The sequence below is a fragment of the Diadema setosum genome, chromosome 18 (assembly GCF_964275005.1).
Source record: "Diadema setosum chromosome 18, eeDiaSeto1, whole genome shotgun sequence".
NCBI classification, from domain to species: domain Eukaryota; kingdom Metazoa; phylum Echinodermata; class Echinoidea; order Diadematoida; family Diadematidae; genus Diadema; species Diadema setosum.
In genome coordinates, this window is record NC_092702.1 from 7,287,978 (window position 1) to 7,306,276 (window position 18,299).

At 39.6% G+C, this 18,299-nt stretch overlaps 1 protein-coding gene across 1 annotated transcript; it reads left to right on the forward strand.

The window, feature by feature from the left end:
• Positions 1-766: 766 nt before the first annotated feature.
• Positions 767-17,296, forward strand: LOC140241671 (EP300-interacting inhibitor of differentiation 3-like). Its single transcript, XM_072321414.1, has 9 exons — positions 767-913; positions 2,546-2,679; positions 4,509-4,589; positions 7,276-7,421; positions 9,176-9,300; positions 9,691-9,784; positions 13,713-13,907; positions 14,354-14,491; positions 14,677-17,296. The coding sequence occupies exons 2-9, from the start codon at positions 2,598-2,600 to the stop codon at positions 14,743-14,745; spliced, it is 930 nt and encodes a 309-aa protein (XP_072177515.1). The 5' UTR covers positions 767-913; positions 2,546-2,597; the 3' UTR covers positions 14,746-17,296.
• The last annotated feature ends 1,003 nt before the right edge of the window (positions 17,297-18,299 follow it).

Genomic DNA, 18,299 nt, shown 5'->3' on the forward strand with positions numbered 1-18,299 from the left:
CCGATAGAAAGAACGATATATTTTTGTATGTGTTATGGGGAATAGGAAATTCGGGATTTTTTTTTTTTCATTCATTATTTCTTGTGCACTTATTGTCTGGAGATGGTATGCTTTTTATATGTGAAAATGTGTACATTTGTTTACAAGCAAATTCAAGTAGTATGATTTGAACGCACTCCTTGACAGTAATGGAGGTATTATGTTGTGAGAATTATGGATGCATATTATATAAAATTGGGGTATATTTCATGTGGATATTTTATGTTCCTATTTTAGCATTCAAGTAGAATGATTCATGAGCACTCCTTGTTCTGTTTCGTATACGTACCTGTACTAAGTATTCATTTTGTTTATGCACATATTCAAACGGAATGTACAGCAGCGATTGACAGTGAAATATAAAAAAAAAAAGAAAAAAAATGGAGGGAAAAAAAAAACAGTCAGTCGACGTCCACAATCCGCTATGTGAGTGACCTTTGTCCGTCGTGGGGAATTCCCGCAGACATCTGCTTTCGTTGTTGTTGTTCTCTTTCTAACGGAGAACATTATTTTCCCTGTCGCACTCAGCTACACAAGTTCCCGCGCTCCCACAGTCGTTCCTTCCCTGTGGATAGCTGGCATGCAGCACGTACTTACGTACACGCGTGCGCTGCATCATGCACATTGGTACTACTAGTAAAGAGTACAGTATAGAGCGCGCGCTTCTACATACGCTGTATGTATTGCTTTGGGTACCCGGCCCCCCGCGATTGATTCTGGAAGTGACCGAGTGAAACCAACATTGTGCTGGAAGGCGAAACTAAAAGGCTTTTAATTTCCAATTCCTAGTTTTACAGCGCGAGTCTGACGAGTAGACACTCTATAAGTCCAGAGAGGTTTAGAGGGCAGAAGTAGTTCGACAAAGGAAACCCTGGTAAGGTGTAATTACAGCCTTAGTAAGGCTTAGATTTAGGGATTTGTTGTGAAGATCGATGCGTGGATCGCGACTGGATGTTGTTTTGATTTTTGTTACCTGCAGCATGCAAATAGAGTGCAGGCAGTAAAAATTGTAATGACAGCAATCTCGTCTAACCAGTTAACTGAGTTATGATCTGATTCTAACGAGTAACGAGTAAATGGAGTATGTTACTCCGTATCTAGCACATGTCGGCTGAAGATGTCTCTAAGATACAGTGTGGCCATGTAGATGTAGAACAGTATCCTGGCTGTAAATGAAGTGTGGCCCACAAAAGAGAGAGAGAGAGAGAGAGAAGGAGAGGGAGAGAGAGAATGAGGGGGAAAAAGAATACTGTACTCGGTTCAAGCTACCCATCCCATGTTCATTTTTCCAAGATCTAACGTTAGATCTATCTACATTGGGGGGGGGGGGGGGCACTAGTAAAATCATCAAATTGCATTTTTTGGTGAACCAACAGTGAAATTTGGTAGCCCCCCCCCCAAAAAAAAAAAAAAATTAATAAAGAATAACATACTGTATAAGCTGTTATTTTCGCGTACAGATATTTTCACGAATGTGGAGGTCACAGACATTTTCGCGATGTGACACTGAGGCTATCGTAAGTGCACTATTAACAATATAACATAGTGTACGGTGACATTTTTGCGTGCTGTTAAATTCGCGGTCCAGCTGTGATTCGCGAAATTTGCAAAAATTAAACCCTCACGAAAATAACAGCGTATACAGTATAAGATTAAATCATTTGATGAAACAGTAAAATGATACAATAAACCATGACAATTATCTGAAAATACTATAGGCAGGTATGACAGTGCGTCAAATGGCACTTCCTGTGACTAAGATTAGTAAGAAGTCAGAAAGTAAAACATTAGAAAATGAAAAAATTCAGTGAATGAACATTCATATACAATGTGTTGGATTAGAACCTATATCTACCTTTTTTATGAGATAGAAATTCTGTTGAAAGATAGAAAAACTAGTTCGGCCAAAGTTGGCTGTAAAATAGCCTGAGTTCAGCCTTGAAAACTGTCTTGCAATCCTGGTCGTGGCAGCTAAAACTGCTTTGCATGCAGATATGAAACATTGAGTCACCCGTTATTCTCCTTTCTTTTGTATGGATAAAAAAAAAACGCACAAAGAACAATGTGCACACTCACATATTCTTGATGGCCCTACCGGGCCATCAAAACACACCTTTTCTTACAAACTTGTGGCCCGAAGTCTGTTTCTGGTGGTCCTGGACCACTGCTAGTGTCTAGTCTTGTATACACATGTATTTATAATGTATGCATGTGAGTGTGTGTGTGTGTGTATGCATGTTTGAACAGTTATTCAATAATGTCACTTGCATACTTGCCAACATTTTCATTTGAGAAAGCCGTAGAATCCAGGATGCCTACATTGTATGATGCAAGCAGCGCTAGTTTGAATGCTAATGAAATCTTTCAAAAGCGGTAGTCTACCGCCAAATGCGGTAGAGTTGGCAAGTATGCAGTTGGCATTTGCAGGTGCTAAACTTTTCGGATTTAGTCGGCAATATTTTGCTTAAATCTTCTTTCCATGATATTTTCACTGTCTCATATGCAGCAGCTGATTTGCTTTGAGTGGACACTGACACGAAAAGTTGTTGTGTGACAACATGACGGAGAGAGACAGGAATGTGGAGGAAGAAAGGAGAGCCATCCGGCGAAACCAGCGGGACCTGCTGGAATTGATTGACAGTAAGACCATGCAGATAGAATCGAGTGTTGTAGATGGTAGATAAATCAGCGATGAATGTAACTGCCATGCCAAGTTTGTTGCATATAAGTGCTATGCTTTCAATAGTGCATGTCCCTGCCAATGGTTCCCATATAATAGGAACTATTTTTCCTATTTCTTGGGAAAGGAGACGCTTTGATCACTCAAACTTATGTGCCTATTTTTTGCATTATTTTCTCCCAGTTATTCAGTTATTGTATATTTGTGTATAACGTTTCAAGTCTGAGTAAGATAGGGATGTTACAAGCATTAATTTAGAGAAGTACGGTAGATCAAATTTGTTACTCTTTCAGTATTATCTACAAAGTACGTCATTTTGTTTTTATGGTCTGTGAGCATTATATTCTTCCAGTACCATGGGCTACATGTGACCCACTACAACAAAAGGATCCTAAAGTTGCTGAGGGCTGAGCTGAGAAAATCGAGTTTGAAGTCAAATCATCAAAATTGGTCAAAACGACCGGATTTCTGTTTTTGGCATAATTTTGTAGTCTCATCTTTTGTCTATCATCTGCTGAAATTTCGAAGCAAAATGATCAAAGGAAAGGCAAGAAATCAGCGATTTTCTGCGCCATGATTTTCCGACTTTCAACGTAACAGAAACGTGTCTGAAGATTTGGATTTACTGTTGCAGCTAGACTCCGCCCCTAGCAACGAGGGAGTGATCTAATTGGTCAGTGTGTGGCATCCTGATTACTGATTGGTCATGCGTAGACTGCTGGCGCTAAGCTTGAATGAACATCGTGGTGGTCGCTAGGAGCATGCCTTCGATTGTCAAGAGGTGAAAACTGTCTTGCCTCCCTTTGATCATGATAGCGTCGGAAGGAAAACTTTGAAGGCGTTTTTCTGGAAACTCTTATTTCCTCAACCACTTGACATGCGCTAACAAAATCATCGATATCTCTGCAACAGAGTACTTTTATGAGTTATGCTATATTATGAAATTAAAGTAGAAGAGTAAGGGAATAATATCATGCCATTTTCAGAAAATTGTCCTCCCCCGACTTTAGGATCCTTTCATTGCAGTGGGTCACTTATACTTGCCAGTACAATATCAATAGCATTAAGATTTTTAAGATGTTGATTCTGAGGGTTGAGCTTTGCTGAAGCTGGTGCCCTTTTGTATGTTTAAGCCATTGAGGACGAGCTGATTTTACTATAACACACGTTTCCCAGAGACACCTGCTTTTGAATACGGGTGAACACATCACTCATCGACTGTGATTTAGTTTGAAGGTTACACATTGCTTGCGTCAACAAGGAATTGGAGTGCTTGCAATGAAAGGATTTCTTTTTCTTTTTCATGAGCCTTTGAATGTGATGATACAAATCAAGTCAAAAGCAGATACACAAAAGTATCATGATGCAGCTGTTTCAAAACTGAATACAAATTAGACAAAACAGGGATGCAAACCTTAATTATTATCATATTATAAAGTCAATGTACATTTTGTCTTCTCTGTCTCAGGTAGTCTCGGGTAGATTCTATGTATGCACAGTTGAATGTGTCAAGCCCAACAATGTCATTATGAGTGTAGGATTCAGCTTATGTGTTTTGTGTGTGCTTTTGTCATACACCATTTACCTGCAAAGAGAGATTTGTGCCTTAATAATCGATCAACACTTGGATTTGCATGCAATATCTCAAAAGCATTTACAATGTTTATGAAATCTCATGGCATGGCAGTCGTCAAACCTAAGATAAAGTAATCCTTCAGAACTACAGTCTTACTGCTCATGCCCATTTAATGTTGCCTTTTTTGTTTGTTTCTTTGAATGTTTTGAACAGGATCTGGTTCGGATTTGACCAATCCTAACTCAGACAGCTTGAATGACATCATGAGAGATGGCCAGAGATTGTTTGATGCAGGTCAGTGTGCAGATTTCATGGTTTAATCCTGTCATTTTGTGATCATCTCCCCTATTTAATTGTGAGTTCATGTGGAAACCACTGGAATATGTGGTCAGTAAGTGGATTTATTGAATGCAGCGTTAACTATCCCAGCCCTGGCGATACGGTGCAATTAACTCACTGATAAGAGGCCAAAGCTTTTGAATTCGTAACGGTCATCGAAGCACTGTGCGGAGGGAAGAAAAAAAAATCTCGAAAGTTCACCTCCTCGTATCTCCCTTATTTTATCATCAAATCCCTTGAAACTTCACACATATATGTAATATGGATATCTTCCTTCATATGGTTTTTGGGCAAAAATGCTGATGTATCTTTCGAGATATGTGTGTTTTTCTGTTTGAGTCGACAATGGGAAAGGGTTACGATTTTTTTCCGGACATAAGTCTGCGCCTGCATGAATATGCATTTGATTAACATATTGCTAGTCTGTATTCACCAGACTCACTACCTGCGAAGTTTCATGTTTGCGCAATTAGTAGTTAGGTGAAAATAAGAGCAAAAAGACAACCCAATTTAAGAGAAAATACTGGACATGAACAACTAGATCATCCTCCTGCGCATGCATTCTCTACTGGTCAGTGCACGTTAGCCAATCAGTGGTGTCAGGTTTGGCGCAATGCGACAGGATTCGGTTTTCGGTCCTCAGGGTGGTGAGTGGGCAAGACAGGAACCCTGCAATGTGCTTCAACTGTTTCATGCAGCATGAAAACCGATACATCGGACTGCGTACTGCTTACGCTATGGATTTTACGTGGGTCACAAGTGACAGTGATCTTGATTTTTTCCGGACATAACCTTGCGCCAAATGATACAGAAAAGATATTTAGAACGTAGTATGGATATACTACCATAACTCATTTACCGAAGTTTCATTTTTGGGCAATGAAGTAAAATGTGAAAAAATAACACTTGTTTTGAGACCAAATTTTCTGTTTTGGAAGCTAAGTTTCGACGTTATTTTCACAGGTTTATCCTCAATAAGATCCAAAATAACTAACATTGCGAGTTAAAGAATAGTTTGTTCTTCAATTCGCTGTATAGATTTAATCATTTGATGGCTTCTGAGGTGAGATATTGCGATTGTCCTGCAACACTTTCCCAACGGTTTTGCGTACACAAGTTGTCTACTTTATGCAAATGAGGCTTCGAGATCATATGCTTTTGGCGAGTTAATTGCACCGTATAGCCGTGCCTGATCCCATGACAATTTAAACACAATTTTGAAGACATTATCTGAATCCCCATGCTCACATTGAACTCCCACTGTAACTGCCTGTAGTGTATGATCCGTAGTATGTTTTGGCTCCGTTGCTTAGCCAGGCATGACCTTTATCTCAAAGCGCTCTCTATCTAGTGAATAGATGTTTTGTTAATATCAGTCAATATGAGTCTTTAATCCCATGTACCATGTAGTGAAGACCATTAAAGCAGTTTTTCAAGTGACTTTTTTGTGTTAGCCATCCCATTCCATGTCCACAACAAATTGCTAGTCTCCGCTACCCCCCCCCCCCCCCAACAAACTTAACTTCACAAAATGTACAGCAGAGTATGGGTTGGAATTTCACAAGTTTTCAGCAGATCAATTTTCCTAAGGTACACCAGAGTAAGAGAGAGGAAAAAAAAGAGAAAATGTATTGTGTTTGTGTGTGTACGTATGTAGCATTTATAAATCATATTTGATAGTTCTCCTAAAGAATGAGAGAACACTTTGTAGCTAAGATAGAAATATATGTTTTAGAATTAAGATATAACAGATTTCAATTTGTTTATGAATGCAATTTATTTATCTATTTTTTGTGATTACATTGTATGCAAGGCTCGACACCAACGGTGGCCCGGTGGCCCGGGGCCACCAAAAATGAAAGTCGGGCCACCAAATTTTTAAAAAGGGCAAATTTGGTGGCCCGCCTCGGGCCACCAAAATTTCTTCTAGCTTCTTAATTATTTGCATTTAATCTGATGTCATTTATTTATGTTTATATGTTGCAACCCATGTGCCTGTCAATGAATATTTATACTTAGTCTTCACCATTCAGCTGTTAAATTTGTTGGAAGGATGGATGAAAAGGACTGAATGAGTGCCTGAGAGTGAGTGTTGCGAGTTTGTTGAGGTTTATTTTTTATGAGTAGATATGTCCAGCTTCCAATTCTTACTATGAAATGATTTAGATATTTGACTCATAAAAAAACCCAGGACTTTCAAAGTTTTTTTTTTTGCGGGCCACCAAATTTTTCTCTAGGGCCACCAAAAATTTGAAATTGATGATTTTGGTGGCCCCATTGGGCCACCAAAACAAAAAAGTTAGTGTGAAGCCCTGGATTATGTATCTGTAATGGTTGAGTATATTCTTGTATTATGTATTAAAAAGGCATATTCAGATATCATTCTGTAGTTCATCTCTTTTGATACTGTGGCACCAGTCTGTTATGCAGTTTTTCATTTTTTGGATGTGCCTTGTGTGTTCTGCTTATTCCAGGTGGCAACATAGGCTTTGCATGTTACATTGTTTAGTAACATAACAAAAAAACAACAACATTGAACTCCCCCCCCCCCCAACAAAAAAAAAAAAACCAAACAAACAAACAAACAAACAAATCCACTAATGAGATGTCTACCCAAATCTGCCCCACCCTGTTTCTACAGTAAGCCAGCTAGAAAATGTCGCGGCAACGTCAGAGACGGTCCTGGATGCACAGATCCTCAATAAAGTCTCCTGCCTGACCGTACAGAGAGCCAAGAAAGTCCACGTAGATGACAAATTTGATCCCAACGTTTTCATGGAAAAATTGGTGCGTAGTAATAAGTTGACATAAAATGCTGTTGATTTCCAGGACTGAGACCATGCCCTGTATCACTACTCATGTAGCGAATAAGCGCCGAGCCTTCACAATGGAAGATTGTGTTGCTCCTAGTATTGTGTTGTCTTGAAGGTCATTACAAGGTGTAGAAGTTTGAAGTTGTCTCCAATGACAGAAGTGGTGTACAGTAGCTTTAAAGAGTTTCCATGTAATCCCTGAACTGTCACCTAATTTTACTGTGGATCTGTTTCCTATGTGGTCAGTCAGTTCAGCTAAAAACCATGAGACTGTTAAGGCAGCATTTATTTTTAAGGGCAATGATATAAAGAGAATACATAGAAAATTTCACAAGATCTTAATTTTTTTTATGATACGCCTACATTCCTTCACCTTTCTTGTTGACATATATATGTTAAGGGTAATATTGGTACCCCTGCCTGAATGAAAATATGTTATATTTTCTTTACAGGATCAGTCTTTCCCTACTGGGACATCATAAATTGTTGTACAGGTAGTCCTATCCAGCGATAACAGGACATGGTTGTGTCCCTTCTGTGACATCGTGAATTGTAGTCTTATCCAGTGATAACAGCACATAGTTTTAACCTAAACTTTAACCCTAAAAAGACTGGGCTATTTTGGTAGCTCAAAAGACTGGGGGGCTAAAGGCCCCCCCTTAAGATCTCGGCCGTGGATTGCGCAATCGCCGCGGAAATTTACACCTAATTGTGTGCGATGTAATCTACAAGATCATATGTTTAAATTTTCCAAAATAGTCTTCTTTTATTTTATTTTGATTAATTATGCTAATTTATGCGAGAAATCAGACTCTTTGATCTAAATCAGTAAATAAAGCTCCAAAAGTGCTCATTTTTGGTCTAATTATTCTTTGTGGCATTTTTCGCAAATGTACTTGAAAAAAAATTCGGTATCAAAATTGATTTCTGATTTATTTTATTGTTTTATGAATTTCTTATGTATTTCTCTGTTTTTTCGACCTTTTGTTTTTGCTGTTTTTTAAACAAAATTTGTGGCAGACACTTTTTAAAGCATAATACTACTAAAACAAATTGATTGTAGTGATTGAGAGTAAAAATAAGCATATTTATATGAACCATGTGAAAAAACTCAATTTGCATTGACTTTGTACACAAAATCACACTTTTGAGCCATTTTCGGTCTCACATGCATGTACAAAAAGTTATGTAACTTCAGAACCGTACCCCCGGGTGTCACAAATTTAGCGTCAAAATGTGCGGGAAACTCGAAAGAAAAAAGTCATAGAGCATCGCGGCAAGAGCATTGCGTGTTGCAGAGTAATCGCGCGAAATGTCGAGGTGGGGGCTTTTAGGCCCCCCTCCCCCAGTCTTTTTAGGGTTAAAACTTCATCACTTTTGCACTTATCATCCAATTCTCCCCGAACTTTTGTGTTTAAGCTTGATGGAGCACAATTTGGCAATGTGTGATTTGAAGTATAGATTTGGGCAGGGGGTTTTCCAGGGCCCAATTTTATATACAGTTGATATGATACCAACTCCTGCTGGAATAACAATTGTCATGGTAATGACAAAAATCTAGCTACCTGATTGGCTGTTGTCATGGGAAGTTGCCATTCCAGCAAGAGTTGCCATCCTAACATCTACACAATGAAATGGGGCCCATATGTTTAATGCCGTTGATGTGATCCAGGGTTTTGACATACTAGCGTTGTCCTCAAAAATTTTGGGGCGTGTGATCTATTGCAGAGAACCTTCATGGGAGGAAGGAGAATGGATAATGCTCGTCCCACGGACATCGAGGAGGCTGGTTGGTCAAGACTAGGTAACCAGGTGTCGACGTGTTTCAAGAGAGCCTCTGCCCTACACTTCATGTAAGTGACGTGTGACTCATACCTGGCTCTCACAAAAAATATCAGACTCCGAGTGTAAAAAATCTAAATCCAAAGTTCACCTCAAAGACATGTCCGCAGGCCTGCTAGAAATCCACTTGTGTGGCTTTTTGTTGGTTTTGTGATGCACAGTTTTAGATCATTCATGCATTGTTATCTATACTAGTATTTACTAATGATTATTTTTTATCTGATCCAGTCAACAGAGGTTAAGCTGAACAGCATATTTTCAATGTCGATGCATAATAAAAAGGTGCTCCATGAAAGTATTTTTTTTCTTATTATTTCTCTCTTTTCACAACCATTATCACCCTCCTGCTCTCTTTTCCTCTCTCCCTCTCTATTTTTTGTATCTGTCCTTCTATCTATCAGGGGTACATACGAAATAGAGGCTCCCAAAAAACGTGTGGTCAACAGGAACAAGAAAGCAGAAGAACCAGCAGGCCCTGCCGTCGTGCCAGTACAGGTAAGATTCACCTGCTATTGGTACCTTTTAGCTCGCCTGAGCCGAAGGCTCGAGTGAGCTATTGCGATCGCTCTTTCTCCAGTGTCCGGCGTACGTTTTGCGTCGTCCGTACGTTTTGCGTCGTCCGTTGTGCATTGTGCACCATGTGAGGGGTCCAAATGCGGACCTAAATTGTACATTCTCATCTTCTTGCTGAAAACAACATAATGGATTTTCACCAAACTTGGCAAGTTACATTCCTAGGGGGATAGGATCTCAAAGTGTTTGAATGGGCGCCATGCTTTACTTGGGGTCCCCAGGGGGCCCAAACCTCCCAAATGAAGGAATGTTCAATATTATTCTTCTCTAGAATCAGAAGTGATAGAGCCTCAAGTCTTTTTTTTTTCCCAAACTGCAAAGTCCAACCTTCTATGAAGTACAATGTACTTGGCAGGTATTTTTACCAGTGTGATGGAATATGCAAATGGACACCATGCCCTTAGCTCTCAAAGCTGCCCCCGCCGCAAGTTTCCAATGTTCTCAGGTAAGAGTCTGCAAAAATGCATGGAAGGTGAAATTGCGATACTCAGGTGAGCCGAGACCCCTAGGTCTCTTGTTTAAAAGCTGTTATTTTTTGCATAGAGATATTATCGCGAATGAGGAAATCACTGATATTTTCGCGAGATGATTTCGTGATTTGACACCAAGGCTATTGTCAGTGTACTAATTAGGGCCTACTGTCCAAATTTAACGTGATTAAGACCAGGTGGCAATATTTTTGCGTGTTGCTAAATTCACAGCCCAGTCCATGAAAATAAAGAATATAACAGCTTTTACAGTAATTCTCCAGCGGCTACTTTAGTCTTTAATTACTACAACCTCTAAGTTGTAATTTCTCTGTATCCACTATTACTTCTACCACAACTACTTATTTTACTGCTTTTCACTACAACTTCTACAGCTACTTGTAGTATTGATTATACTGTCAATACAGTTTCTACAATTTAAGCTTCTACCACCATGTCTACTACAGTAGTATTACTGCTACTGCTGTTACATTGTATTTTTATGCCTCCGCCACGAAGTGGTGCTGGAGGCATTATGTTTTCAGGTTGTCCGTCCACATTCGTTTACATGATAACTTGAGTAATATTGACTGGAATTTTACCAAACTTGGTCCAAGTATAAAGTATGATGGGCAATCATTTGATTAGACTTAGGGTGAAATCGACTAAGGGCCAAGGTCAAAGGTCAAGGTCAAATCATGAAATTTTATCCATTTACGCGATAACTCAAGACTGGATCAAGCAATTTCACCAAACTTTGTCTGAGGATGATGTATGATGGGACAATTACTTGTTTAGTTTTTAGTGAAATCGGACAGAGGTCAAAGGTCAAAGATCAAGGTCAAATCCTAAAATGTATCTGTTTATGTGATAACTCAAAACTGGATGAAGCAACTTTCACCAAACTTGGTCCAAGAATGAAGTATGATGGGGTAATTAGTTGAGTAGTTTTTTAGTGAAATTGGCAAGAGGTCAAAGGTCAAAAGGTCAAGGTCAAATGCTAAAAATGTTGCTATTTCCCCCACATCTATGCAATGCCCAAAGGTATTTTCTTGAAACTTAGTGTAGACATGTACTACTGCGTAAAGATTCTCCAGAGAATTTCATGTCATAAGGTCAAATTTCACTTTTCTCACAAATGGTTCAGTGTATCTTCATGGAACTTGGTACATACGCATGCACTGACTTGCAGGGATTATCTGGGGAATTTAGGGGTCATGGGTCAAAAGTCAGGGGTCAAAGGTCAAAGTCAACTCCTCAAAATTTCACTATTTATTTTATACTGTAATTACACTTTTTCTTCATACCTTGAAAATTACTCAATACATAAACTTATATAAGGGTCAGTCAAAAGTCAAGTAAAAATCCTCAATTCCCCAAATACATGTACCTGCACTCTTAGACAATTATAGCAAACCTAGTTCAAGGAAAGTGAACATTCAAGACATTTCTGACAAACCTGTCATTTCAATATTTTGCCAGTTATGTGAAACTGTCATCACACATTGTGAAGACATTGTACTATACACCTATTGGGAGAATCATGCATTAATGGCAGAGGCGTAACAGTCGCCATAGCGACATTTCTAGATACTACTGCTGCAACTACAGCCCTCCCTCCTTCTTTTCCTGTTTTTCAAATGATTCAAACAAAACTTGGCACACATTTCGAGCTCATTGTTAAGTCGTGCAAGGCAAATTTTTCAGTAGTAGTGGAAAGTGAAATTGTCATGGTAACAACACATTATTTCATCAAAATCAGGTAAAAGTTTTTGTGGATCAAACTACATTTTTTTCAGCAATTGGCAAGAAACTCAACACACATAAAGAACTGGCCGTCTTTCTCTCCTGTCACTATGACCCCATTTACAGTGCGGGGCTGGGCCGAGCCGCGGCTGAGCCCAGCCTCACTTGCGGGCCGAGCCCCGCAATTTTGTCCGTTTACACTGCCGGGCTTGGCCGCGCTTTTAATACAAACCTTTCAATATTTTGTCGTAGTGGTGCTCTGCTTGTAAACAAACGCAGTTTGGTATAGTCTGGTTTTCAGACCCTTTGCCAACTGGATTCCGTGGTGACGAAGTCGCTGTTCGGGCAAAGGCCTTTGCCGAAGGAAAAATCGTTTGCAGAACAAAACCACCTTAAACTATACTAGTTTTTGACGTTAAGGGGGTTTATATCCAGAATAGCGATATAGTACGTGCAGAGGGTTTGGAAGCCAGACTAAAATTGGCCGCGCATTTGGCCCAGTTTGCATTTACACTGAGAAAAGGCCGGGCTCAGCTTTTTGGCCTTTTGCGCGTTTACACTGAAATGAAGGCGGGCTCGGCTGCGGCTCGGCCACGGCCGAGCCCCACACTGTAAACGGGGTCTATGTTAATCTGTACATTTCTCTCAAGGGAGAAGGTTATGTATTCATCGATGTTGGTTTGTTTGTTGGTTTTTCTGTGTGCAAAATAACTCAAAAAGCTGTGCACGGATTTGGATGAAACTTACATGAAAGGTTGAGAATGACACAAGTAACAAATGATCAAATTTTGGTAGTGATCCTGGGATTCTTGTGGATTTTATAAAGGATTTTTGATATTTTATTAGGTAGGGTCAATGGACTTTGGAGTTGAAGCTGTGCATTTTTTAGGTTTCATACGCACAGTAAAGCGTGTGCTTTAGTTTCTGCCAAGGCAAAGCACCACGAAGTTGGAAGTTGATGACTAACAAAAGGCTTCTATATTGGGAAATTGGGCGACTTCCAGCATGCATACATATGGGTGGAAATCACCTATCTCTATGGAAGAACAAGATCAGTGGTGGAAATGCGCTGCTTGGCGGAGGTCTGCGCTCTCAGAGTGCTTCTCTAGTTTTGTCTATCACTCAACCTATCTACCGAATGATCTTCGAAGGAAGAAGTTTGCATGGTGGTGAACATAACATATGCTTGGTTTGCGATTCACCATGTGTGAGTCCTGAAAAGGACTGTTGGAATGAAAGGAGATATGAGATGATAGGGGAGGATGAAGAAGCGAGAAAGGAGAGTGAGCGAGGGTATTCTTTCTAGAGAGTGTTATATTCCTAAAAAGGACTGTGAACCAGAGAAGAGTATGGAGCAAGGAGAAAGGACTCAACGTTTTGGACAGTTGACTGTCCGCCCTCAGGAGTGAGTAAAGGCTGGAGATGTAGGAGATTAAGTAGGCATGATGCGGACGTGGGTGTAGCCGGGGTGGCAGTTGCGGTGCGTATGCGGACGTGAGTGTAGACTGTTTGGGGTAGTACGTGTTATGGGCAACGTGTGAGTGGGCGGAGGTTGTAACGGGAAATCTGATTGACTCTGCCCTCTTTCTCTCCTTCCTCCCCCCCCCCCCCCCCACCCGCCTCTTTCTGCGGAGCAGGTGAAGTCGACGGGGAAGAGGCAGGAAGAGGTGACCAACAAAGTGGAGAGGATGGTCGGTATTCTGCATCAGGTCACAAAAGGGTACCCAGATCCAAAAAACTATGTTCCCATCTCTTATTTCGAGTTCGTCATTGATCCCCATTCCTTCAGCCACACGGTCGAAAATATCTTCCATCTATCGTTTGTCCTAAAGGTACGTAGTAACAGATTTGTTATAATTCTTTTTCGCATTGTATCTTTTTATGCCTCCGCCACAAAGTTGCATTGATGAAGCAGCAGTAGTTACTAGGCTACTCTCAAAGTACCTCTTTGGTTAAAGAATTTGGGCCAGTTCGTTCTTCATTAAGTCTGATGCAATGTTTGGGGACTACAGTTAACCAAAGTAATGAAACACTTGCATGGTCATGGTACGCAGTCTCCTAGTGTGGCTGGCGCCAGGCGGTACACACCGGCATGATGTAGCACATGCCTGCACGAAGTGGCACGCCGAGACCCAATGCACCGTGCGTGCCAGTGTAGCATTACTTAATTGCTTGAATGTATGTGCTACTTTTGATGTTTTTGATTTTGATAGTTGTTGATCATATCATATGATCTTAGATAGATTTTGTCACTTCTGATCACATTGCGTCAATCCAGGATGGCCATGCAGAGATTACACTGGATGAGGATGGCCTTCCTGTCATTACACCTGCCGAACCTCACAGGGAGGAGCAGAGCAGGACCAGGGTCCTGAGGAAGCAGGTCCTGGTCTCCATCGATATGGAGCAATGGAAGGTTAGTCCTTGCTCTGATGAGAGTTTACAGAAGCAAATGCAACATGATTTGTTTTGGGGCAAATACACAATAATTATGAACATAAATAAGAATCTGGTGAAGGAGAAAGCACATCAAAATTAAGAGACTGTTTTCTTCACGACTTAACCCCCCCCCCCCCCCTTTTATTCCACTTTTATTTTCAGAAATTGATCGAGGCATTTGAAATCACAGAGGCACTAATACCTGGAGAAGAGCAAAACGGGCATATTTGAGTCCTATCCAGCATCTTCGCTCCACTCTACTCAGCTCCCCACTTTGGGTAAAGGTCAGCGGCCACACATTCCTTCTGACATTCAAAGTTTGTGCCATCTTAACTCTGAGCAGCTGATTGAAGAGGTGTGTCCGTCTCTTTATATGAATGTTTCGTCAGCAAGCCAAGGAGTACTGATGCTTGGACTTGGTTGCTCCCCATACTCCACTTGTAATGAGAGTGTTTGTATACATCATGCTGTTTTAAGCAGCAGGACATTCCTCTTCTTTGCATATTTTGTTGTTGCTGATTTTTATGTGCTTCTGTTACAATGCAGGAGTGTGAGATAGGGTAGTTTGTTTGTTTGTTTGTTTTTTTCTACCATGGTTACATGTTCTATTTTAGAAACAAACTGTGTTCAATGAATCAAAAGGAGAAGTCAATGGCAATAGGGTTTGTCTGTGTACATTCTGCCCTTGGGAAAGGGCTTGGTAAGCTTTAGAGTTTCTTTCTATATTGCAAGTATTATTGTCATTGTTGTATTATTGTCAGTAGTAGTGAGAAACTCCTCTCTAAAAATGCAAATGTGTATCCACTGTGACCATTGCAGTCTACTGTCAGAATAGTGCTCTTTTGCCCATCAGTAACATGGTACTATTTGTAGAAATCTGACGCATTTTCCCCCACTTTTGTTGATACTTGTTAAACAATATGTTAAGAGCCGCTCTTGGACATATTAATTGTGCCTTAATCATACCACATCGCTTGTGCCTTATTAGAATCATAGCACATTGTGTGCACATTCTATATGTGAACAGAAAGTTGTACATACCGTCTTTTCGTAGTTGTGTTTTCTTTTTCATAAAAATTAATAGTGGTAGTACAGTCATCACTAGTTTGAGCACACAATGCAGTATATTATGTGATGTAGAGTCGATATTATGACAGTTTCTTCCCATTCGAAGTTAAAGTGTGGTAAACTTTTGCTGTAGTCGACATTAGATAAGTCAACACACTGCATAATAGCTGATGCAATGAAAAAAGCCCTGATATATTTTCCAGTGAAATTCTTTGTGTAGGTCAACGTTTACAAGTGAACAGATCAGCCTGTGTCAGCATGATTTTTTGGTTACAACTGGGAAAATCCTGTGTTGTGTCAAATGGTATTTTTTACTGTGATGAAAATAGAAGACATGAAAGTGAACTTACCGAAGTGTAACATACTACAAGACAAAAATGGCTGACTCATCAGCAGTATGATCCAATTATAAGCAATGTCAATTCATTACATGTAGTACATTGTAAGTGTTGCTTGTCCACTGAAAAAAAAAAAAGTTAATAAGCAGTGTATACATTAAAATCATTCTCGTTGCACGAGTGTAAATGTGCCAGAAAACTCAAAATAAAAGCTCTACAGCCATTTGCATTCTTTCAGTATGAAGAGGCATTGGGGAAAATCTGTTTAATGTACTATCTGAAAATATAAAATTTGCAAACCCCAGCAGAGTTAGGAATAGCTGCAGCAGAAAGCATTGTGTACTACAGTAGGAATTTTTTTTTTTATCAATTTATTTTTTAGTGGGTTCATATACAGCAAAATTGCTCTGAAGGTAAAATGTTAAAACCCAAGTTATTAATTAGAAATTAGTTAAGAAAGTAATGCAGAACAAGATGATGGTAAACATAAGTGCTGGTCATTACAGTCATTATTTCTGTTATTATTCTTTTAATATTGGTGTTGCTATACTTGTGTTGTTCTGGGTATTATTTTCATTTACACTGCCCGATGCATAGATCCCCGTGTTGTATGGCCTGTGTCCATCAACTTATCAAGATTATGCCTGTTAGCACCATTGATAATAATATTGATATTGAGCAAGTAGTCTACATGAACTACATGTATACCTGTATCTCCACAACCCTTCTTTAAAAGTGCACCATCGATATGCAGTACTATTTTGTGGTTGATTGATTAAGATTTCTGCATGAACTTCTCTGGCATTTTACCATTCATGTAATCACAGCTATTTGTAGTTCAACACGTAATGTTCTCTGTTGCATTGTACGAGTGTGTGTTGAAACAGCTCATTTCACGTGGCAATGTACAGTACTAAATATTCAGGATTTAAATTGCAGCTTTCCAGCAAGTGTTATCACAGTTGCATAGCCTACAAATTAGATGTACAATGTAAATGTATTGCATTTGTTCTGCATGTTGTTGCTACTAAATTGTATGATTGTAAAGCATAAGTAGTTAAACTTGCCTCTGTATGTCATGCACAACAGGAAAACCTGCAGGAATTATTAGCCAAAGAAATCTCTAATAAAAAAGAATTTCATTAGTTCACAATCAGAAATCTATTTACCCTGTGTGAGCTTTCGCCTACTGTTTTCTGCAGGCTTCTTCAGACTGGCGTTGACATGCAGTAGATGGGGTATCGGCAGTCTTTACAGTCCGAGATGATGAAGTTTGACGTGGGGCAATACAAGTTATCTTCAGCATACATTCCCATTCTCTCGGACTGTAAGACTGCCGATACCCATCTACAGTGAGTCAACGCCAGTCTGAAGAAGCCTGCAGATAACAGTAGGTGAAAGCTCGCACAAGGTAAATAGATTTTTGATTGTGAACTAGTGAAAATTGGTTTTATTAGTGAAGTTGAAGATATATAGGTGATAATTTGGGGACCTGAATTTTTACTTCGTTGTAACAAGAATTTCATTATAACTATGCTTGTTACAGTATAACAGGAGTGCACCGTACACAGGAACTACCAGTACTGAGTATCAGTTCCTGTATTTGCAGTTATGTTTCAAGCAACTGATATGCTCAAAGCTGATTGGTTGTTAGTCAGCTGCTACCATGGAAACCAACATCAGTGTATGCTGCATTTTTAAATAAATTCCAGATATCTCACTTACAAAGCTTAATGCAAGAGAGGAATATAGAATCAAACAAAGAAAAAATCAATGGAGTTTCTGCATCCCAACCCAGTGAAGTTGTGCAAGAGTTGCTTGTATGTACATGTGTAAATATGCATATCATATTTATCTAGTGCTTAGAAATGTATAATTGTTATATACACCTGTACATGTATTTATTGTCATCATAAGTTCAAAAAAAAAATAAATTCTTTTGATTACTGAGAAGCTTTGATAACACAAGATAGTGAACTATTGATTAATTATGGAATACTGAGTGGATATTTTCGCATGAGTAATTTTTTTGCGCTCAGCTGGGTAAGATGGATTTCGCGTGTTTTTAATTCCGTGGAATGAAGACGTTAACTTCTGGAACATATGACATGCAAAAATATTTGCATGCTTTTATTTTCACGCTACAAATGTAGCATCTGGTTGCGTGAAATGCGCGGAAATTTACACTTTTACATAAGAGGTTTTTGTGAGCTCTTCTTAAACTCATTCAGACAAGTGAAATACCTTCTTTATACCCCCGCCAAACGAAGTTTGAAGGGGGTATATAGGAATCAGCGGACGGTCGGTCGGGCGGTCGGTCCGTTGCAAATCTTGCGTCGCGAACTACTTCCTCAGTTTTCAACCGATTCCCATAAAACT